We start from the raw sequence: 24,704 nt of genomic DNA, 5'->3' as shown, positions 1-24,704 counted from the left end.
CTAAGAACACCTCTAATTTTTTTTTTTTTTTTTAGTTATTTCAATATAATGGATGGCTGCAACTTTTTTTGTAAGTTTAATTTTTCTGCCTTCATTTGTTTTCATGCTGTTTACATTTTATTTTTTGGTACTTTTTTTTATTTTTGTCACCTTAGTTGAGGATGTTTAGAGCTGCTGAAACCCTGCAGGAAAGGCTTATATAACCATGGTTGACTCTTTACAGCTTGGTGAAGGAAGCATAAGTATTTCTCACTTGTGAGATTCTGTTTTTCCATTCTGCCACTTCAGTGGACAAACTTTCTTGCTGTGACACACTTGATAGATGTTAGAAGAGATTAGATGAGGCTCATGGAGGTTGGGGCTACGAGAAGCAACTGCCGAGCGTACGTGGCCATATCAAATGAAAGACCATGCTGTACTCACACTGTTTGCTGGAATCAACTGCTACCCTCCATGCATTATTTTCAGAGACAAAGGGGGAGTGTGCTCCAGTACAGGAATTCTTAAAAACTAAATTTAATATCCAGAAATTTCTTTTCTATATTTTGAAATTAGCCAGCAAACTTTCTGTCTTACTAACTAGGCCAGTATTTTTCTAAACAGCATCAGTTTGCTTCACTTTCAAATTTACTTTTGGAGAATTACCTAGTGCAACTGCTCCAGTACATTTAGGTCCCTGTTCACTACATTTTCTTCCAAGTTATTTTGATAAATGGACATGCTGACGTTTCCTAACCACAGTAGATGATTTTACAGAACATCTTTGAGGTACAGACCAACAATTTTCACATATGGTAAAGTTCAAGTGAAAAACACCGCATACAATTCATTTATCCTTTGGAGAACACAACTTAGTGGAACTCTGGGCTACAAAAATACAATGCTATTTGGAAAAACAAGTCACTAGCCCAACTTATACACTTCCCACTGTGGTTAAACACATCCTTTAACAAGAACAAAAACCTCACGCATTTAGGATTACTGACACAAGCCAGTGTTTATGACTTCCATGTATTTCTTTCCCCCCCCCCCCTCTAAATCTCAAGACAATTTTAAAACTGTATTGCTGCTTTCTTCTAGGTACTGTAGTCCTAAGGGAAACTTAAATAATATAATTGAAAAAAAAATAGAAAGGTGAAATGTACCCTCCCTCCACCATCATACACTCATTTTAATGTCTTTCCTCACACTTTAAGCCAATTTTCAACACACTGATTAAATTCACTTGAGTCCATATTTCACTCAGATAACTTTAGAGCATCTCTCTCTTTTCTTCTCTCCCCCAAAATTCAGTTTGTCACTGTAATGTTTGTCACAGGTCTTTATTTTTAATCCCCACCATTTTGCCTCATTTACCATAGTAATATGCATGAAAACAATCACACTAATATTTTAATGATTATTAATAAATTAATCATATTATTATACTATCACTGCTGATCATTCACTTTAACTTGTCTGACAAAGAACTGCTGTAATGAAATAGTGACTAATAACGAGGCTTTATGACATGGCACAGTCACTGATTTTTCTAGAAGAAATGGCATTGGAGGGCATCTTCTGTCTTTCCCATTTCATTTGAGATAACCATAATGATTTTGTTAGCACAAGACCTTAGAGTCCTTAAATGGCTACTGGTCCATTATGTTTGGAAGCACTTCCCTAAATAGGGTATGAAATCATATATTCATTTTTTACAGAGACACTAACGGGGAGCAAACAATGACAGCTGAACTTAACGCTACTCAACATTTAAATTTAGCTGAGGAACTTCCATCCTAAATTCAGAAAATATCTTCTTAAACATAAACACAGAAATATATTGAAGATGCATATTATACATGAACTATTTTATTATTAACCTTGTCTGACATCTAGTAAACATTTCAGAAAAGCTCTTTTGGTCTCTACTTCATTGATTTTAATGGAAACCAGAGACCTATTCTATAAAGTACATATAGAAGGCCATATACCACAATGCAAGTAATTTGGCATACATCCATAAGTCTTGAAAGGAGAGGCACTTAGAAGTGTGAATGTGAATTGCTTTGCAATCTGCAGTGTGGTAATATAGCTGTCAACCATATTTCATGTTGTGCAGGACTAGGGATAGAAAGCACATCTGAAACACATGATTTTTACCTCACAGAGACTCAATGACTGACATCCAAATACCCTTTTTTTCCTACTGGGGTCTAAAAAGCCCTGTGAAGAAGTGCAGTAAAGAAGACTACCTTTCATAGAATGCGAAGAACTTACCTAAAATTTGGTTGAAATATGAAAAAAAATCCTTCTACAGAGGTGTATACAACATTTAAGAAAAAGAAGATCAATGTACTTGCATACAGCCAGAAAAGTGAAAGTTGGTGGTTTTGGAATGGAGGGTCTGTGACTCCCGAAAAGGTTTCAATTCCTTCTGAGTTTGCACCCTTGAGTTTTACTTTGGGTTATGGACTGAAAAAAATTATACTCAAAACAATACCTATCAAGCTACCAAGATGCTCTTTTCTTCAAGATGAAATCATTAAAAACCACCAAGTCTTGGCACCATTTCTACCTGAAATTATCTGTTCTATAAGATTCTCTGGCTATTTAGCTTCACTGAAAAGTCTACAAATTTTGCCATATCTCATCTGAGTTCTATCTTTTTACCAGATCATGAACACATGAAAATCCCTACTTGCTTCTGCTTTCATTATGAAAGTTTCCCCACTATTTATACATGGCCATCTAAATCAGACAGTAGTGCTGAATTAATGCATTACAGTAATCGTGTTAATTCATTTGTAATGCATCTACATTCATCTAAAAAAAGACATATTTGACTCCTGTAGCAAAATAACGTGATTTATGTGAAAACCTTTATTTTCTTGTACAGCTGGTTATCTCACTTTCGACTACTGTTTTATCTGTTACATGTTCTGAGCAAGCCATCAGATTTCTCTATGGTGCAGTTTCTTCAGGTAAATGCTATCAGGATAGCATTTACTTACCTCTGTAAAGATGCATAGACAATTTAAGAGAAATGACATAAATACAATTATTACTTTGTGTTCTAACCACTGTATAAGCCATATATAGGAAAAAGAGTAAAGCATTCACAAAACAGACATTTTAAAATGAAACAGGTTTTAAGAACTCAGATTCTGGAATGAGGTGAGGTTTTGAGTTATATACCCAGTAATATTGCAGTGAATGCAATACTGCTGCATAGATGGAAGTAATCTTTCAAAAACCTCTTCACCTCTAGAAACCTTAGAATTTAATAACCAGTTCAAATTAGTCCAATTCAGGATGTAATCCAAATAACTTTTCTCAAGAAATGATAAAGAAAATACTCCAGCACGTTTGGTGTCCTGCAGCTTCTACCACACACTCAGTACATGTTTCATGTTATATCTCCCTGCTTTTCAGAACTCAATTATAATTAAAAAAAAAAGTTTCAAATTGCTAAGAAGGAACCCAATGCATTTGAGAGTAGATAAAGTCAGGGTCAGTGTCTGATTCGCTGGCGCTTTCCCAGGCATGAGACATGTATTCCCCTGGGGTCATCAGGTCCAGGCAAGCTGCGTTCTTTCTGCCAGGCACTTTGTAATGTGCAATGAACAGTGTCATTTATTTTCATTTCCTCATACTTAATTGCATGCTTCTTGCTTCCAATATTAAGTCAGCAGGCAGGTGGTAGAAGCAGTAAACTAAACTACTACTAGCTGTCGGAATTACGGACCGTGCTACTCTCCTTTTGAAACAACCCGATTGTTTACAATTCAGCAGAAACTGCTGAACTGAAAAAACATTTGCTTCCATTGCACATTCAATAGAGATTTTTTCTTCTATTCTGAAAAAAAGAAAACCAAAAAATGCTTAGCAAACACACACTACTTAAATTTATCAACACTTTATCACAGTAGTAGGAAGAAATATATAAAGTTACTGGTTTTTCTAAGTGTATCAAAAATACTCTTAAGATATAGAAGGATGCCTGCTTTAGCCAAATAACATGTCAGTAATAATACTTCTGGAAATAATTAACTCAGTAGTAAGCTAGTTAAAAATTTAATCATCATGCCTTAATATAGAAAGAAGACTAATTAGGTATGCAAAATTTACGGTTATTGTATTTGGAATGAAATTATTTCATTCATTGTAGAAGCTAGCATTTATTTAATTTTCACATCTTATAATTAACAAAATAAAGTTTTATCAAAGACCTCACTACAGAACTTACTTAACTTGACCTTCATGATGCACCTGGACTTTATTTCTGATGTATTTTACAGATGGGTATGTCACCTAGATTTAGGGTGATTTAGATCAAGTCAGATGTATTGGCATATTTATGTCACTTATTGCATTCATAAGTAGCACTTTGTAAGGTACAAGAACTTTTTCAAGTAGTAACTTTTGCAACAGATTTGTGTTATTGTTGAAATATTCTGCTGAAACAGATACTAAAATCACTCCATACTGCTGTTAAAAATGACATAGGGGGAAAATTAGAGTAACAATAAATATATGTATGATCCTTAAAAAATATTATATTATTATTTCATTTTTTATTATTTATATTTCTTTCATTTATTAATTATATTATTATATTAATTATATTAAAATAATTTTAAAATTATCGCTCCAGTGACTACACAAGTGTTTTAATAAGAAAGGAGGTGCCAGCTATTCCCTCTGAAATTATCTAATAATGCTAAATCATAAATACAGGATTTCTACAAATATTTGCTTATTTGCATAATAATACAAGTGTTAGCAACATAGCCAGCAAAAATGCATTACATCAGAACATGCTCTCCATTTTAGTTCATAATTTTTATGTATATGTCCTTCTATGCTAATTAATAACTCTATACATTTTCCTGTTTATTATAAACATAGTGCTGTTCACTTTCTGTAATAACCTACTAAAAGATTACTGATGCTGTTATCACAGGATAGCATATTTCAGCTGCAAGAAATACAAATACAGCCAAATTCAGGTTCAACCCTGCTAAATTTTTCATGCAAGGTTCTACATGGAAGACTTTACACCTTGGCATTACACCCTCTTGAAGCCAGTGGAGCTCTGAGCTAACGAAGGATTGCCTTGCTTGCCCAATAAAATGGAATTGTGGAGTTTCATATCACAAGGAATGAGACATCCCATTTAGAAATAGCAGCAACATCACAGCAGGCACACTTTATTAAAGCGAAGTCCATCATGTCTGAAAGAAAGATATAAGCAGGTGGGCAAAAATTAAGTTACATTTTTAACTTTTCCCACTACCAACAAATCTTGACTGAATTTGTTTATTTGTATAAAAAATCTTTTTCTTCATAGAATCTTTTGGTGCATCCAGACCATCCTAAACAAACTGAAGATCCAATTATTAGGAAATGAGTGGGCAAAAGTTTAATATTTTGAAAGCTACGGAACTGTCTAAAACATCAAATTTTGATTTTCTTGTATGATGTAGCTATTAATATATTTAATTTTATTTCTTTTCAGTGAAACTCAGGTTTGCAGACATAGTTTCTCAAGGTACTCAGAAACCTCATTAAGTTCCAAAGTATTCATATAGTCCCATTGAAATCAATGGAAGTTAAATGTCTTCTGAAAATCCCAAACAGTCTTTTTTCTTTCCATTCTTTAGCATTAAAATATCATAGGAAATATGATTTTTAAGGCCTGAGTTTTAACCTTATTAAAATACCTATTTTCTAAGTGGCAAGCTGATTTGTTCTGCCTTACAATCAGTGGTGAAGGATCAAGAAAATGTGAGGTGAGGTGAGCAATTTGGAGTTGACCACCACTTTCTATATCCAATTGGAAAAATTCAGGGTGACCCTCTTTTTGCCCCTTACCAGGGACACCTGAAACTAGGTGAGATGCATCATACTTTAAAGACTAAAAATAATTTATTTTGGATGCATCTTCAAAAAATGGAAGATCTTTTTCCTGTAACTCTGACCAATGTTTTTTGCTCCACCTCCCAGCTCCTCTCTTGTAAGGATAAACCCAGAAAAAAAAAAGGGGAGGGAATCCCAACTGAATATAAGGAAAGCTTTTAAATTCTGAAGAAGAAAGGGATTAAAATGTTTCTCTGCCCGCAGGATTCTCTATTGCCAAGTTCTTGGTTAACAGTACTTTTGAACGATTTTGCATTACCAAAGTTCACTCACGTAATGAAGAATGAGTATAAGTAGCAATTTCAGTCCTTCCCTAGCCCAGTAATGCACGGTATAATAACAACTTTTAGAATATAAAGACATTCCTTTTTTTAGTGAGGGGGGGTTGGGGTATGGGGAAGAAGGGAGGAGAGAGGACAGGACAATTTACCACTTAATAGAATTCCTGGCATCCAGCTTAGCTAGCAAAATTTCTTAAAGAAGTCCTGGGGAGACCTAGGTATGGCACACAACAGAAGTTACCTAGGAAAGTTAGTGCACTCAGGAGAAACTGGAAATATCAAAGGGAAGGGACTATTAAAAGTCTTTAATCTACACAGTTATACTGCATTTAGCATGCATAGAAGAACAGACCTCCATCCACTGAAGAGTCACAACATACAGTTTTATTATAAGCACTGTTTTCATAATCCAAAGGGGAATGAGTCTTTCCTCACACCTCACACTTCACAAAGTCTTTCCTCCCAAAGAAAACCTGATGCAGAAGTACTTTCCAGCTCTTGTCCTGCCAAAAAATTTCATTAGGAGAGATGGAGAAAGTAAGATGGTGGCAAGGTGAGCGACATGGATTACAGCCTGCACCAGGAGAGACCCAGGATCCATCACTAGATTAAAAAAGTAAAACAGTAAATTTTTCAAAATTAAATGCCTTATACCCAAAAGACAACTAAATCTCCCTTTCTGTAAGAGAAGGCCATAGTTACTAAGCCCTTAGCAGTCCCTTATCCCTGCATACTCAGGAAACCATTAGTTGGGAAACTTTCTGAAGTGGGAACCCTGGAGGCCAAAATTTCCACACATATAATTGATAGACCACTAACAGCTACCAGTTAAGTTATATAGGTTAGCTGGGGAAAAGAATGCTTACTTTGAGAATTCCAATAGAGTTTGAATGTAAAAGACTACGCTGCTCTGCATGGTCAATGCATGGTTAATGCATTTACATTTCTCCTGGCATTATCCAAAAAAGACATGTCTCTGTACTGCAGGCATTGATAACTCAGGATGAAAATGCTCCTGGCCTTATCCTGCAGCCGATCAGGGGTATTTTGAAATTAGGCAAGATAAGCACTCACAGTACTAAGCATAAAAGTCTGTCTGTAGAGTCCAGCCTGACATGTTTTTGGAAATTAAGGGTCTTTCCCAAAGGACTGCACTGTTTGTATTTTTAAAGTCAATCAAAAGTGTTGATTTTTGCAGACTCAAGATCAAAGTTCTCTCTGAAAAAATCATACCATTTAGAAAAATTATGATCCTCCAAAGATACATTTATCAAACTTCAGCCAAGGAGACTGCTGAACATAACTATGACACTAGCAGTTACACGTTGGCCTGCCTGCAACACAAATTGCTTAGGGCTAATAGAACCAAACCATCAAAAAAAAAAAAAAAAGTGCAAAATTCACTTCCTTATACCTTTGTGGACTCACTCCATATTTTTGACTGCCATTGTGATACTGCATTTGGAAGCATCCAGAAGTGCTTGAGGGCTGGCTGTAACTAAAAGTATCTTGAAATTTAAAAAAGACAATCTAGCATTTATGCACAGAAATGCCTTTCATGTTTCTATTTAAAGAACATCCAGTCTGTAATCTTGCAGATCACTCATTCACAGGTTATGTCTATGTATCTACAAATTTCCAAACTGCAGTGTTTGTTTTTTGTCTATCCAGATGAATACCCCAAAAAATACCACTTACCCTTTGACATGATAAATGACTCTTGTGGGGATTTTATTGCTAAGCTGCAAAACTCCAGAGAGTCATGCAATAATGCAATCTAATTAGTCTTTGAGATGGTGAAACATCATTCAGAGGAGAGATACTTTACAAATAATATTATCAGGATTGTCTTTTCCCTACCTCTTCTATAAAATTGTCTTCATAGACATAGATGTACAGAAATACACTGCCATACACTATCCAAATGACTGTCCTGGATAAGATCATTTCTGCTTAGACAGACCATTGTTTCTTGCTGAATTTCATTTAGAAAGGCTTTTTGAGTTGTAGACAGAATCTTTACAGAGTACACATTGATGAGTACATGTTGAAAATGCAGAGAAAAATATTTTTAAGTTCTGTCATTTCCTATACTGCATTTCAATTTCATTTTATATGAAGGCATTTGAAAGCAGTGGAGAATCTAGTTTGAACCTTTATTTTTATTTTAGTTTTCTCATGTCTAAATTATAAAAGGCAGATCCCAATTCTTTGGGTACTGCAATTTAATTTACCTCCAAAGATGCATTTTTTTCTTCTTCTTGCTATATAGTTGCTCACAGCTGAAATTGTTCAGTCATAATGAAAACACACTTACTGAATTCCAAATGCTTACACAAGTATGCATTTGGGGAATAGTTTCCTTTTATTTAAAGTTATCTGCAAGGAAAAATATTGGTAAAATATACCATTCTTGAGAGAGTTTTCAGAAAAAGTTAAGCAGAGTTAAAAAAATATATTTCAGGTGACTATTCTATTGAGCTTAAATTTGAGTAACTCTAGTGTAATACTGATGTCTAATTTTGCTATCATTTCTGCTCATTATTTTTCCCTCCCCTCTAAGAGTACCATGCAGTTCCATAAGAGGGCTGGATATGTTAACTCATCCCTAAATTTCTTACCCTTGCCCCTAGCAAAAGGATTGCAAATTAGATAAAGTAACTACTTTTTTCAGACTGTGATACTGAACACATTTCAAGCCATTCACTCATTAGAAAAGAGTATGACTTTCTTGAGCTGCATTATCAGAGCCAAATGTTTCATAAACTACAAAATGACATATTTATTCTGTTTGGGTACTTAATTCTTAAATTTGCTCATTCCTTCATGCCTAACAGAAAAAACTAGGTTATTGCCTGCTCAGTCAGAAGCAAAAATTGAAAAATAATTACACTGTAGCAAAGGCACAAAATTCTTAAACTTTGATGCACCTTCCAAAAAGTTACCATTAATTTCTCAATTTTCTTTTTTTCTTTATCCCCCCTAAACCCTTTTCTCAGTATTGCAAGTTCATTTACTAGAAAAATATGTCTGCTGAATGGAAGCAACCATTTATTCTTTATCAACACCTTTGCAGCTAAATTATACTGAGGGTAAGTATACTTATTAAAACACATCTATTGAACAAAATTTGGATTAAGTACTTTTCTGTAATCTTTAAAGTTATATAACTACAAAAGATAATGTTAGTAAATGAAACATATACTTGGCTAATTAATGCATGCAATTAAAAGTACATAATTGTCTTTTCATTCCCATTTAGGTCTCTATTCAAAAAAGCACTTAAGAATATCCTGCTCTTTAATGTGCCTACTGTATTCCTTTAGGCATATGACCAACCAAATATTTAAGGATGCACTTAGGCTTGTGTTTAAGAGGTCTGCTGAAACCAGATGTTAGTGTAGAAGAGCATGCAAAAGAGAGCACTCATCCCCCTTGGATTGAAAAATCTATTAAAAATGCTTCTCCATCAAAAAGAAGCACAGTAAAACATGAGTTCACTTCAGTTCATCCCAACTGAAAGGAAAAGCAGGAAATGTTCTCAGAGGCTGACAAAACCTGCTGTTTCTATCACTAAGCCCAAAGAAGTAAATCAAAGTAATGAGTAAATACAGAAATTCACAGCACTTGCTGCACAACCCTCTTCAGAGTTTCTTGAAATCAGTGTTTAAGATCTTCCTAAGTGAAGAGGACAGAAAAAGCTGTCATTACACTAGCTGTTATCACAACTAACCTCTACATAATTAAAGCCTTTTTTCATATTCACTTTGTTACTTAGAAGCCTGTCTGCTTAGTAAACTCATAATGCAGCATAGACTGTTTGTTCATAGTTTTGCTTTTTTCACTACCACAATACCATAGCAACCCAAACACCAAATATTTATTTTCTTTCTCAAACACTGGAAGTTATTTTATGAAAAATTTTATGCAAATTGGGCAATACGTTGACTCATTCTGTTTGTCTCTCTTGCTTGTATCTCTAAGGCACCTATCACCATGGTGCATAAATGCTGTGGCACTGTAGTTATTTGCCAGCTTTCCTGTATCATAAGCAGTGTCATCATTTTTGTCCACTTTTATACAGCCTTTTTATATAAACTTTAAAAAAGTATCAGCTAGGACAGAACAGTCATGTATTAAATGTAAAGAGATGCTTTCTGCGGCAATAAACAGAAATCAGTAATAAAATTAATCATCCTGTTTCCTTCAGTCTTCATTTACTCTGAAAATACAGTAGCTATTAGTAGAAGGTACTCTTTTGATAAAAGCTTCTCTGATTTAAAAAATCCTGGACTCTACTTAAAATCACTTGCATTCCACCTCCAAACCAGCTCTTATAACCCACAGCTGCCCACACAACACTACACTGTCCTAACAATTTTTTGTAGTACATAATTCAACTTATTTCCCTCCTTAGAACTCATTCAGAGTGCATCATCCCCTAAAACCTACTGTAATCATTTTAGCTCCAGACCAATGTCATCCTACAAACAAGTTATGTTATTGTGAGACCCAGGCTCTGTAAACAATCCTGCAGAGCTTCCATGCTACTACAAATACAAAACAAACGAGGGATGAGAAACAGTGACATTTGTAAAGACACACCTTCTTCTGATGGTAAAAGTTAATATTTTTTTCCCCCTCCTCCTCCTTTAATAGCAGTCAAATGGAGAGCACAGGAAACTGCAAGTAAACTTTATATTTGAAAAAAAACTAACATGGGCCAAAACATTGTGATGGTGTATTTGGCTCAACTTAAAATAAAATGATTTGTCTCCCAAAATATTAAATGGAAAAAGTATAACAAGAAAGAAGTGAAATGGAAAATTGCTAAAGCTGAAGAACACTGCACAGAAAAAAAAGCAGCATTTTTTCTAACAGCTCTGAGATTACATGAGAAAGAGAGAAAGGATGTGGAGGAGGGGGAAAGGGATAAAGAGGTAAGACAAGGGAACATGAAGCAGACTGAAAACAGAATAGAAATAACTGTTATGGAAAGACTAAAAAAATTAAGAAAGAGCACAAAATCAACAGAGGCACATTCATGACTTTAAATATTCTGCAGAATAGGTTTTCCATAAAAAGCTTAAATGTAATTGGACTGTTCATCATTTATAAAACTGGACTTTTTGTAGTTCATCTTGCCACAGGCCAGACTGCTTCCACTTCTCTTACCTACAGCATGTTTTACTCTGTGGAGTTTATCTTAATCTCTGCAATTCTACATCAAAAGATATCATAAGATACAATTTTTAGCCAATGTTTTAATTTAAAACCTTTTTTAAACCATTGGTAAGATAGGCTTATTACTGGAAGGTAAGTGCCTCCAAACAGAAAAATGTCTCACTTTTTAGTTGTTCTCAAGGATGGCAACAAAGTTTGACAGCTGACATTTGGGGAAGCAAAAAGAGCTTGAAATACTACATTAATAAAGCATATTTTGACTTTCTTAATGGAACATATACAGGGACATCATAAAAATAAAATACTCTCCTCTAACTTTAATATTCAGATTCTTCATTGATCATGATGCTTTATCACCAATGAAATGTACTGCATTTTTAGCACATCCAGACTCATATGAAATTGATGATTTTTATATATATATACAGCACCTTACATCTTCAAAGAGTTTGTAAATAGCAACACCTTCATTCTCATCCTATTCAGTAACGCAATATGTAAGACTTGACATCAGAAATATGTAAAACAAGAAAATTTAGATTTTTTTCAAAGTACAACTGATATTAGAGAGATCTAAAATTTCCACTGATATATGAGAAACTCTGCCTAGATAAAAACTAGGTCTCTGTGAATTTCCACTCTGTGGAGGTGGGCACAGGCATGAAACCTCTTCCTTTGCAGAAAATAAATTAACATCACCATTTCTTTTCAGTATTACAATTTTTTTTTTGTTGACTGAATGTGCACAACCTCTGCCTTCCAAGGCATCAAATAATATCATTGATCAGACATAAATGAATCAGTCAAACCTGTTCAGCTCATAACCGACCCTTTTTCTATGTTCTAGAAAAGAGTGGTTGTATTTCTGTCTAGCCCATGGCTATACATACAGCTATATTGCTAAGGCATTGCTTAAAATCCTGTCTCATCATATATAGTTTTATATGGCTGCATATGCTATATTTCAATACATTTTTGAAATGACTTAACTTGATGAACCTTCTTGCAGCTGGCCGACTGAATTTCAAGATTGCTAGCAGAGCTAGCAATTGCTGAGAGTTCAACCCTTTTGTACAAGTGACTGATAACTCTGTGACTGCTGTTAAATTAAATGAAGCTCACCTCCCCCTAGATCTGAAATCTCTTCAAGCTGCTTTTTTAAAGCCACATAACAAGTGTTTTGTCCTGACATTACCGTTCCACTTTTTCTTCCCTGTCTTAAAGGAATTTTCGTTCTTCTAGTTCTCATGGGAAATTGTGTTAAAATTCAGGAACCTGACCTTAGGTTGCATTGAATATTCCCATTGACTTCAGGCCATAAAAAAGGAAAACTGTGAAAAAGAGTTATATTCTGTCAGGAAGAATATGGCTCCAAATGCTGGAATCATCCTGACAGCTCTATTTCAGAAGTTAGCCAAGGAGAAAGAAAGGGCCAGATCTCTTGAAAATTACATACACATACCTCACACACATGTATACACATACAAAGCATAAAGGAGAATAGAAAAGAGAACCTGGAAAGAAACCCTGCCAATTTATCAAGTGGTAGATGAATTATCCCCAAGACTTTCATAGAAGCAGCAGCCACCCCATTTTAAGGTGAAATTTTATTTCAATCTCAGCTGCAGCATAATCTCAGATCCATCCATCCGTTTTCTGCCCACTCCCCCTCCTTTCCCCTCACAGTCCCCCTGCTCCCTTCCCAACTCACATGTTGAGTAACTTCGAGGCACCACTTCCTCTCCAGTACCACAGGTTTCATGGGCCTGTCTAGGTAGGAATTTCAGGAAGAAGGATTGAATTGCTTAAAAAAAAACAGGTTAGTAAAAAATTTATTTCAATAAGTTTTCATCCCAGTTGAAGCTTATGAATTTTGTGCACATTTTTGATAATTTTTGGTGTGTTTCAGAGTATTTTCAACATTCTCCCCACCACAGAACATTTTAGGGGAAACTAGGGGAGTTATATGGAAAAAATTTGGAAAAATGGGTCTATTTGAGGTGTCCAACTCTTACTGTTGTTCCACTTGATATCTACTATTTATTTTTCCTGCATGATGGCTCTGCTTCAAGCTCTCTGGAAATTACACTACACAGAAAGTTAAAAAAAAAAGCATTGGAATTTTCCAGTGTTTGGTCTTCCCTAATACCAGAAGCACATTTCACCTCTGAGTTTAGCAAGCAGACTCTTAGGTGCTGTTTCATTATTGGCTTAAGCTATCCTAAGTATGGAGTGTGCCAAGAGGCAGGCCCACTCACCACCTCCCTCCCTCTCCTTTCCTCAGACCAAGGTAAATACTCCTCTCATTTCATCATCAGTTCTCACGCCACCTCAGAGTCAGCCAGATCAAAAATACAAAATGATCCACCTAAGATCTGAGCCACACACTAATTTTCAGATGGTTCCTGACACAGCTGACCTTGAAGCCAGAAGTATGCTCATTCTCCCTAGGGAGACAGCAGAATATGCAGCTGGAGGAGGAAGGGAAAGAGAGCTGTACCACCATCTTCAGCAGCAGCACAGATTTAAATTTGCTGAAGACTACTGCAAAACCACAGCTTTGTTATGTTAGGAACAACTCCCAAATGAACCAAACTGTACAAAAGAAAAAAACAGACCTTGACCCTTGATTTTAATGTTCAAGGAAGACAAGAAAATACAGATATTCTCCTGAATCAGAAATGCCAGATGGCAGAGAGGCACACTTGAGTATGTTTCTAAAGCAGAACCAGTAATAACACCCTACACCTGGATGCTGTGCCTGCACTAACTCCTGACTTATAAGCAGTGCTAGTAATTATGGGAGCATATCCCTTAAGCTGTGTGTGAAAACATGTGTATCTCAACAAATTTATTTCCAAGAGGTTAAGGGAGAAATTGTCTGGTCTTCTTCGGTGTGCATGGAGAGCACTTTGAGAAGCTGATGGAAGACACACAATAATACCCATGGGCTGTAGTCCCAGTTTTCAGCAGTAGTGATCTCATGAGACTGATTGTATTAACACTGCTGGTTTATGCCTTTTGATGCCCAGTCAGCTCAAGTTTACTGCACTTCAGTGTTTGAGCTGGAATGTTAGGAAACTGCATCTATTTGAATAACCACTGTAGCACATTCAAATGTAAGAAATGCCTTTATACAACCTAAGATGGACAAAAGTCTAGGGAAGCAGGGCAAACACAAGCCTGGTCCAGCCTGATTTTGTTGCCTTAAATTGGTGCCAGTGGGCTGTTTGGCTTCTGGGGCAGGAGGAAAGCAGTTAACTACCCTTGTTCAGTTCAATGCCACAAGAATACCTTAGTTTGATGCACAACTATCCAGAGAACCTGAAATGCTGCAGAAATATTTCCATTTTTAACAGCTGACAACAGCAACTCTAAGTATTCCATTTATATTTCTGCTATGATACTTCAGAAGATCTTATCCTGGAACACTTGTGTCGGGTGACTAATTACATAAGAATTGTTCATTTTAGTCCTTTCTACCACAGGAATATGTTCACAAAGTTAGTCCTTTATCTGTGACGCACTTCTGAAAGAGAAAAACAAAAAAGACAGAGAAGCCTGGGGATTTGATTAGTTTCTTCCAAGATATTTAATTGCTATTATAGCCAGAAATATGTAATACACTATAATACAATTTTCTTTTTGAGAGTAAAACTTGGGTTAAATACTAGCACAAATTCCATGTGATAGCAAAGTAATCTCAGGAGTTTCAAAAAACAGAACATGGCAAGCTAGACTTCCACTGGTTATTTGTGGTTCACTTTATAAATTTTGGGCACAGAATCAAACTTTAACATTCTATATAGAAAGCCAGAATCTTTCTAAAAAATCTTTTACAAATCAACAAGACTGGAAACAATTTGATAGAAGACTTACTGTGTATGCTCTTTCAGCCATTTCACTAGAAACTCATTTTAGCTTTCTCTGAGGTAGAGATAAACCACAGCTAAGAGACAGTTATTAAATCTTCTTTATACATTCTGTATGAAATGTATTAAACCAAAAAAATACTATATTCAAATAAGGTTAAGGGTCTGACTTAAACCCACAAAGACATGGAAATTCAGAAATATTGTGTCTTCCTACCCTTTACTCTCTTCAGTGTGGCTATGTATTGTAGCAAAAATGACTTGTGCTCAGGTTCCTTAAACCTCTTCTTTATGTTACATTTCTCCTTAAAGGTACTTTCTATTTTAAGGTTATTTCAGTTTGCATTCTCTTTGTGGATTGAATTCTGCCCTGGACAGTCTGGGGGTTTTTATTCTTTGTTTGTTTGGGTTTTTTTAATAATTTCATTTTTTAAAATGATTACAGAAACACAGATGTGAGAAAAATGAAGGAAAAGTATGTATGTATTAGTCTTGGCAAGCAGATATTCTTGCTTTTATTTTTCAACACATACCTTACAAATCACACTCACGGGACACAGGCAGGCAGATGTAGGACATGCATGACTCTCAGCAAGTGCAAGCACATGCTTCAGCTCTCTCCCTGCCCCCCATGCAGCTCCACTTAAACATATGTAAATACCTATTACATATTTCTTCAGTGAACTAAGTAGGTACCTTGCAGTTGACACTGTAAGACTCTGTGCTACAAAATGCCTTGGGGCCTTCTTCCATGATGGACTTTTTCTCCTTTTCCTGAATACAACAACGACCAGTGGCAGTCACACTTTATTTAAAAGAAAGATGCTTGCAGATCCTCCTTCCAGGGGGCTGTCAGCCTTGAAACCACCTCCTACACTGTGGTACAGTAGTTTGGGCCTGCTGACCTCTTGGGCAAATTGCAAATTGTGTCTTCTCAAGAAAACTTCAAAGCAGGGAAATTCCACTGAGAGGAGGGGGAGGGTATCTTAGGAGGATGGTGGAGTTTTTTTTCCTACATTCTACAACTGTAAACGAGTATGAGTTTCTTTTCATTCTCTTTTATTTCAAGTTATTATTTGTTTTACTTAATTATTATCAGTGTATTATGCAGTCAGGCAACTGTCTCCATGATGCGATTATAAATCTATATGCATTCAACAAATTGTTAGGAACTTGTTAATTTCAAATGTGGCCTGGGAGTTCCCCTCCACGTGTTTCATAGATTCTGATAAATATGTATATTTAATTCTGTTATACTTACACACGCTACTGAAGAGTCAATTTTTAAAGATGAACAGCCAATGTAGATGATTCATTCCCTCCAACTGGTACTCCTGCCAACTGCTAAAAAAGAAAAGACAATGGCCATTCCAACAAGAAAACAGTGTTGATTACACTCTGGTAGCCAGAGTAAAGGAGATGATTTGGAGGACGTCCACAAACATTAATCTTTGCAGTCTGACTGCGATAAAAGTAAACGATTCAAAATCCTCAAACAAATAATCCTCAACAAAACAGTGTAAGACTATAAAATAATACCAGTGATGTAGATTTATCTTAAGATACCATAGAACAAGACACAGGGGATTGAGAGAAATTCCTTACACAGATAATACTTGACAGTAGTAGACAATCTCTGTTAAAGAGTAAGAGAAACAGAAAGCAGTAGCCTTGACCCAGAAAAGGTATTTCTGCCTTATACAGCATAAAAGACAACATTCAAGAAAAGCTCATCCATGAGAAATGGTGATCTCCTATTGCTGCCAAGGTCAGTCAGACCTGTTGTGATATGTTCTGTAAATGCTGACTCTATCACTTACAATTTCCCAAGGACTTCCTTAACACCCAGAGCTTTTTTATTTTTATTGTGGAACAAAGTTATAACACAAAACTGTCAAACTAGAAAGCCCAGAAAAGAAAGACAGAGAGTTTTTATTAGACTTAAGAGTGACAACTCCATTGAGAAAAAAAAACAAAAACCCCATAACAGTTATAAGGAAGGGGATCTGAAGTTCCTAGAGATCCACCAGAAAAATGCCAAAATCTCAGCAAGGAAGTAAATTTTGCTCTCAAGTCAGCAGTCCTAACAGTTTATCATGCCCCTTAAAAACTGACTGCAGATGACATGCAGATGGCATATCTGTTTCAGCCTATCAAGTGTGAATGGGATGGGATTTATTTGCTACAACAGGAAGCTCTAATGGAAACCCCCAACATACTTTTGCTATACCTCAGTCACAACCTTTTACACTTGAAATGCCAACTGTGCCCATTCTCTGTGGTGCTTTTCTGACAGCAATCATAAATCCCAAAGGGAGAAAAATAAATTCAAGCAAGTAATTTTATTTTCTCTAGCTAAAAAATTAAAATGAGATAATAGATAAACTGTAATACCTTCTAGCCCTAAAAAATAATTTTTTTATTCTCTGAACTTTACTAATATGTATTCAGAGAGAATAGAGTTTGGACCCCTCTCTCTATTAACATCTATAATTCTGAGCTTGAATTAAACTACTAATTAAACTCATGTAAAAGAATGTATTTAGACTACTTTTTTGCCTCACTGCTTTGAGGTGGGAGCCTCCTGTTGAAACACCTACCTTGCCCGGAGATTTAAGAAACATCTCTTTCTTCACAGAGACCTTGTGAATATAAATGAAAATGAAAATTTTCCTTTAGCAAAAGACATCTGAAACAGAAAAGAAGCCTGTAATGATACCCTCATGTCAGGGGAGCTCATGCAGGGGCAATTCAGCTCTGTTTGGGGGTTTATCAAATAGGACAATGATGACATCATTGTTCTGCATTGAAAACTGTTTAATCACCCGCTTGGCATCTGTCTTGCAGCTGAGAATTCCCTGTTGAATGCCATGGATAAACTGGTGATACAGACCCTTCCTCTGCTTGTGACCAGTTGTCTGTTCAGTCTTTACTTTTTCCTGACTATTCAGCTGACATATTAATATGTACATTTGTAAAATACCTGCAAATACAGATGGGTATTTTTAATGGTACCAACTATGAATACAGATTTGTTCTCAACACATCTGTATATGATGCAGTCTCCAGATAACATTTATACAACTTATATCAATCCTCCATTTTTGGAGGAGAAACCAAAATGCCTTTAGACAGCTTTCAAACTGCCAAATAAATTGTTGAAAACGTAACTTTCCTTTAAAAAATCTAAGTTACTGAACTCTAAGTACAGGCCTCCAGTACACTTCAGAAAAAAACCAGCACAAAACTGAAAATTCCTGATTCCTTATACTTCTGGATGTATCATGACTGATCTAACAAGATAAGTGGAAGAGTGGAAAATTGGCAACCTTAGCAGTTGAGTATATCTTGAAATTGAGAACTAGCATACATCACACTGTGATGTATTTTTGAGCCTTCCTTTCTTCATACCATGTGGACAGTGTAGCTCATATAAAAACCTTGATAAGATAGAAAATACAGGAAGAGAATAAAAGGAACTTCATGTTTCCCTTTGTTTCTCTGACCATGAGAAATAATCTAAAGCCCAGTAAAATGTTTTGAGACTGGCCTACCTTCCCCACATCTACAAGGCCACATTTAATTTGGTAATTTGAATTGAACCAGCTGGCAGTGTCTTTGAGACATATGGGAATGGATCAAAGCTGCAAATATGCAAGGTGAATTTTACATTTTTATATTTCTTTCATGGTAATTTAAGTTCTTGATTCTCTGAGATACTTCGTGCTTAATTCCTACTGGAGGCAATGGCAGATGAGTTGTAAGAATCTTTTCTGAGATGAAGCCACACAGTTCGGCTTCAACCCATGTGTCAATTCCTCCTCCAGTGTTAAATTGCCTGTGTATGATTTTTTTGGACTAAGAAGATATGGCAATACTCAGGTTTTCTCTCTGCTTTGTAGCAAAGGGAAGTCAGGGGCTTTCTTTAACTTTTAGAAGTGATTTGTATTTCAATATAGAGAACAATTTTTTTCATACAAGTGTGATAATTTGGAGCCCATCATTTTTACCACAAACAAATTAAATAGGACAGGAGCAATAGCTAAAATAATAAAATAGCTAGCTCTTTCATTACATGTTTGATAACACTTTGTTTGACACACTATCAGGTAAGCCTTACAAACTGTTTAAATACTCTGAAATATATATTACACCTATTAAGTTTTTATACTGTACTGAAGATCTCTTTTTGTCACATTGATTTATGCTCACTAATAAATGCATACACAGAATGTCAACACTTAAAATGAACCAATTTCTTAAAGGATTTGAGTTCATTCTGATGAAACAACCAGATTAATTACATTGTTTGAAATATTCTGCAATCTTAATATATTATCATTTGCATATTCCTAGGTCCAAGTGTCATATCCAGATTAAGAACATGATACAGGACATCCACACAAAAGAGACAGACCCTTTGTCCTATTATTATTTAATTAACTACTATCTAGAAATGGATGAGCATTGGCCTTTGTTATGAATGGTAAACAGTCCTGTGAGTTAGTCAGTAAATCAAAAATTTCAGCAGGAGGGATTTTCTTAGCAAAATCTCGTTGGTTCCCTTATAGCTTATCTGTTCCTCCTGGCTACCAAAGTACAGTGCACAAAGCAAGAAGCAAAATGATTTTCCAATCCAACTCTTTTTAAAAATATGCAGTAAAAAACTTTTCTTTAAAGAAGAGCCAGCCTCATGAAGACATTCTTGTGGTGCCTAGCCTAAGTATAATAAATACTAAGCCGTCATCACAGTCTCATATTTCCTTCTTTCTAGGAAGACCAGGAAGTCTGCTCTTTGTAACAGATGATCAGATATCTAGTGCTCTCAAATAAAACTGTGTATATATGTGTGAGATTTAAGCAAAAAGATGTTGGACTGTTGTTTTTTAAACTAAAATACTTTATTTCTCTTTGGCTGAGAACATTAGTTATGTCTGCTGATGGCCTCCCAACACACTAGACAGACCAGCTGGGTCAGACAGTATGACACACAAGAAAATAATCTGTCATATCAGACACAGTTACTTGTTCCACTGAATTCTGTTCACCTGACCACTGCAAAGACTGTGCATTCTCAAATGAGAATGTGGCAATGGCCAGACTGGTTCAGACTGAAGGTGTGTCCTAGCAGTACTCTGCCTCCAATGATGGCTCTAGACGTGACAGCCCAAACTGAGGGCAAATTCTACCATTACCTACTTCCATGTCCTCTACCTCCAACTATTTTCAGCCCAGAGGAGTTACTGATCCATTTATGGTTTGTCTATCTAACGACCTTCTTAGGTCTCCAGTCTGCTGTGTAAACCTCTTGCATCCACAATGCTGTTTGGCAAGGAATGCCATATGAGCTCTCCATTGCATGGAGAGTATTTACACTGCACAGTCTAACTCCAGCAGACAGAATTTAAAAGAATAACTTTTTTAGTATTGGCAGATAAAGATCATGTTCCTCAAGGCCTTTGTTCCTATTTATATGAGAAAGGCAATAACACTCTTCTCATATGCTGGTATAGCAACCTCTTTCAAGACTATTTTGGAGACATTCACTTGAATGTTAAATGGCTTTAAAAACTCAGTGCCCTTCTGAACAAATGTTCCTTCCTTTTTAGCTTCTAAAAATTGATTTATTCTTTTAAATCTGTTTCAACTTTTTTTTTCTTTTTCTGGAAAATGCACTTCCATGAGCTAAAGTGGCCAAGTTTGAGATACCATTGAATTATCCTGCAAAGGTCCTTGCTTTCTCAGTCCATAAAGGCAAAATCTACAATATTATTAACAATTTCAGTTCTGGTCTCCACAAACACATCATTCTGAAAACCCTAGAGAACATGTTCCCTACAAAACAAAAGAATGTTTTAACAGAATAATATATATATAGCTCTTTAATTTTTACCAACTGTACAGATAACTGCCACAAATCTCAGGTGTTTTACCATCTTGATGATTAAATCATCTCTGTAAGTAGCAGCAAAAATTTTATAACTCTCAGGGCCTGCATCATTAAGTACTGAAAATAACTTGAAGTGCTGCGCAAAGCAAACGGTACAGTTGTAAACTCCTACAGACTCCGAGGAACCCGAAGCCCTTCCTAAGGCAGCAGTCAGTAATATTTCACATAAATAAAAAGCCAATTCTTTACTTTTTATTATCAGACACTCTAGTCATTCTGGTATTGACATCTCCAGCTCTGCATTAGCATTTCTGTACCTGCATGCACTTGTATGCACCTGCACACACTGGTTGTCTAGAACAGCTCATCTCGAATTGCTGTATCTCTACCACCTCTCTCCACAACAGGCCGCAAACTAATCCACTGTCCATGAATAACAAGTTTCTCAACAGCAGCTTTTCAATACGAAGCTTGCAATCTGTCTCCCATTCACTTTGTCAAATTATGGTCCCCATATCAGCCATTTGCAGCAGTGATATATCTGTCAGGCGTCAAGTACATCTCTTGCAAAGGAAAATCTTTTTTAGGATTTTTCAACTTTCAAAATGTCTAATCCCAAACATGTAAAATAATGAGTCAGATGCCAAAAATCATGAGGGTTTGGGTTTTTGTGTGTGTGTGTTTTTTTTTTTTTAATATGTTAATGTCTTTTCCTTTGCTTTCTGGAGCTTTTTCTAGGTCATGTTTTCAAGCTTTTCTCCAAGGCCAGAAGGGTTTCAAACATTATTAAAAAGAAAGCAACTGAGATCCTTTTGTAATTGCATGTTTAAGAAAAACATTTATTGCCATCAAACTTAAATTCTGTTGACAACCAAGTATCTTCAGAGATGTTTTTGATCAAATAATCCTGAAATAGGATTATTGCTTCAAACCTGTTTTCTCTAGAGTTTCATTTGCATTACTTACGTATTTTTTTCAGATAATTAAACTTTAATGAAAGCAGGTTGTTAGACATGGAAGAAAGTCATAACACAATCCTGAAGGACTCTACAATATCAAAATATCTGAGGCGCAGATTATATATCTTTGTATATGTATGTGTATATCCTTACACAAACAGTGATTTTTTCACCTGAAATTTGCGAATTGCTCCCCCACAAGGCAACTGCCTTGAAATCTTTACCGTGGATTTTTTTTCAGTGATGAGAAGACAGTTTTGTGTGGAAACATGCATTACAAATCTTCTAAGATTCTAACTGGTTTGTGATGGAAATGTTCATGAGGATTGATAAATGTAACCATTCCTTTTAATCATCATAATCTCAGCTTGTTTGTGTGGCACTCAGTAATTCGTTTTTATTTAAAGAAGGAAAGGCATTTCTTTCTTTTCATAACACAATTCCTGTGTTGGGCACTATCTAAGCTCAGCATAGTGTCCTTCCTGTACTCTTTCTCTTCCATCCTTTCTGCCCTGATTAAGACTACTGAAGACTCAGCAGGAAACCCAGTGGGATTGCTCATGGTGTCTTGAAGTCACCTTTTCTTTCATTGTTTTTGCCTGTTAAACCTTGTTATGCTCATCAATCCCTCTCCCGCATCCCACCAGATTCCGAACTTTCCTTTGTCAGCACCCTTGTTTGCTCCTAATTGAGCTCCTCCTAATTTTCCCTACCCCATCCGCTTGTCCCCTTCCTTCCTCCCCTCACAGTTAGGCCATCTCCTCAAATGTCCCTCCGTCATCCTGTGCCTGGTGCCACCCTGTGCGCTCAGGCCTGAGCAGCACCATTAATGGGGTAGACCCCAGATGACGAGGTACTTCACGGGTGCGCTTTACTTTCAACTTGTTTCCTGTTTTCTGGGACACACTTACGGATCACAGCCTATGTGTGCCACCACAAACTCTGGGTGATAGCTTCCACTCTGCCGGGACTGGAGACGAGGGCTCTGTTGAAAGCGTGACCCACACCAGCCTCAGAGGGCTGCCAGGGCAGAGGGGTCGCCCCAACTTTGCCAAAGGTCCGCGGAAATGGGTCCGAGGGTCTCACAGAGGCACCTCATGAGACTTGCCCGCGGCCACGCCGGCAGTCTGAGCCCGAACCACGCCAGGCAGGGCACCGAAGCCCGCTCCCCGCCGCCCTGCGGCCCGGCCCGGCCCCGCGGCGCAGAGGGGGTGCCATAGTAACGGGCGGGGGCCGGGCGGCGCCGGGGGCCGGGCGGAGGGCGCTGCGCGAGGGCGGGGACGGCGGCGGGATGGCGGGCGCGGGAGCGCCCCTTTCCGCGGCTCCGGGCCCCGGCGGCCGCAAATGGCTCTTCCCTCGCCGGCCCCTTTGTGTGAGGCACACTCGGAGCGGCGGCTCCGCGGCGGAGCGCGGTGCGTCCCCTGCCGCCGCCAGCCCAACCCAGCCCGGCCGGGCCGGGCCGAGCCGAGCCGAGCCGAGCCGAGCAGAGCAGAGCGGCTCCGGGCGGCCATTCCAGCGCCTGGGCGCCCCGCTCCCCCCGGGGGTGCGCGGGGGGCCCGGCTGCTGTCGCCACCTCCCCCTCAGCCCCCCCAAGGCCCTCGATGTGGTGGGCGAGCAAAATACAACTCCACCAAACCAAAGCAAATAAATAATAACAATAATAATAAAAGAAAAAAAAAAAAAAAGAAAAGAAAGAAAGAAAGAAAGAACGGGAAAAGAACAGAGGGAGCGAGCGAGAGGGAGGGAGGGAGAAGCGAACCAACTCCGAGACTCCCATAAAGAGCGGCACGCACGGAGCGAGCGCCCCGGTGCCGATGCGCGGGGGAAACAATAAGTACTCGAAGTTACCTGCCCTGCCGTAGAAGAAGGAGGGTTCGTGGGTTCTCTTGCAGACATCTGCAGACCGGTGCTTTTTTGGAAGAGATTTTTTTTCCTCTCCTCTCTCTCTCTTTACAAACCACAAACGGATGTGAGGCAGGGAAGGTGTTTGACTACTGAAGTCAGGCACCTCTTTTTTTATTCTTCTCAGTCTTGTGTGTCCCCCCCTCTCTCTCTCACACACACACACACACACTCACACTCACACACACACACACACACTCTTACATCCCCCTTTTTTGCACCTACATTAACGACCAAAAGAAAAGGAAAGGAGTTTGCTTGATGTTTTAGTGAAATGGACGTAAGATTTTATTCGCCACCTCCTCAGCCTGCAGCCGCTCCTGATACGCCTTGTTTGGGACCTTCCCCCTGCCTGGACCCCTACTATTGCAACAAGGTGACTCGTGTTTTGTGTCGTCCGAGGTGTTTTATCTGTGCTGTCGGTGTGTGCTGTTGTCGCGGCGCGTTGCATGAGCGGGCGCTGCGCTCTGGCGAGCCGCGCACCAAGTTCCCCGGCGAGGTGGAGGGAGGGCAGCGGCACTTGCCGGGCTTTGGGGTTTGGGGAGCGCAGTGCCGCCCGCCGCGGAGCGGTGCCGCCGGGACACGCACCGGCTCCCCCGCAGGCACCCCAAATTAAACCCCCGGAGTAGTCTGGGGGCGGGCGGCTGGAGCCGGGGGGCAGTGGGTGGGGGAGACATTTTCCATAACATCTTTTCGGAGAAACAGCGTGGACGGG

General features: G+C 37.8%; 1 protein-coding gene and 1 long non-coding RNA gene across 3 annotated transcripts in view; one reads left to right on the top strand and one right to left on the bottom strand.

Moving 5' to 3' along the window:
- Positions 1 to 1,071: 1,071 nt before the first annotated feature.
- LOC115901487 lies at positions 1,072 to 24,389 on the bottom strand. The gene is made up of 3 exons (XR_004060551.1): positions 23,936 to 24,389; positions 16,500 to 16,582; positions 1,072 to 3,838 (listed from the first exon to the last, which is right to left on the bottom strand). It is a non-coding gene; the product is annotated as an uncharacterized LOC115901487 (long non-coding RNA).
- Positions 23,422 to 24,704, top strand: part of TOX (thymocyte selection associated high mobility group box) — a 219,195-nt gene continuing 217,912 nt past the window's right edge. The window contains exon 1 of one of the 2 annotated variants that reach the window (XM_030944218.1): positions 23,422 to 24,365. In XM_030944218.1, the coding sequence (XP_030800078.1) occupies positions 24,264 to 24,365 (102 nt within the window). In that variant the 5' untranslated portion in view covers positions 23,422 to 24,263. The remainder of the gene's footprint in view (positions 24,366 to 24,704) is intronic. The other variant, XM_030944222.1, reaches the window with a different exon arrangement.

Source organism: Camarhynchus parvulus, chromosome 2, assembly GCF_901933205.1.
Source record: "Camarhynchus parvulus chromosome 2, STF_HiC, whole genome shotgun sequence".
NCBI lineage: Eukaryota > Metazoa > Chordata > Aves > Passeriformes > Thraupidae > Camarhynchus > Camarhynchus parvulus.
This window is presented reverse-complemented; position numbering and strand designations above follow the sequence as displayed.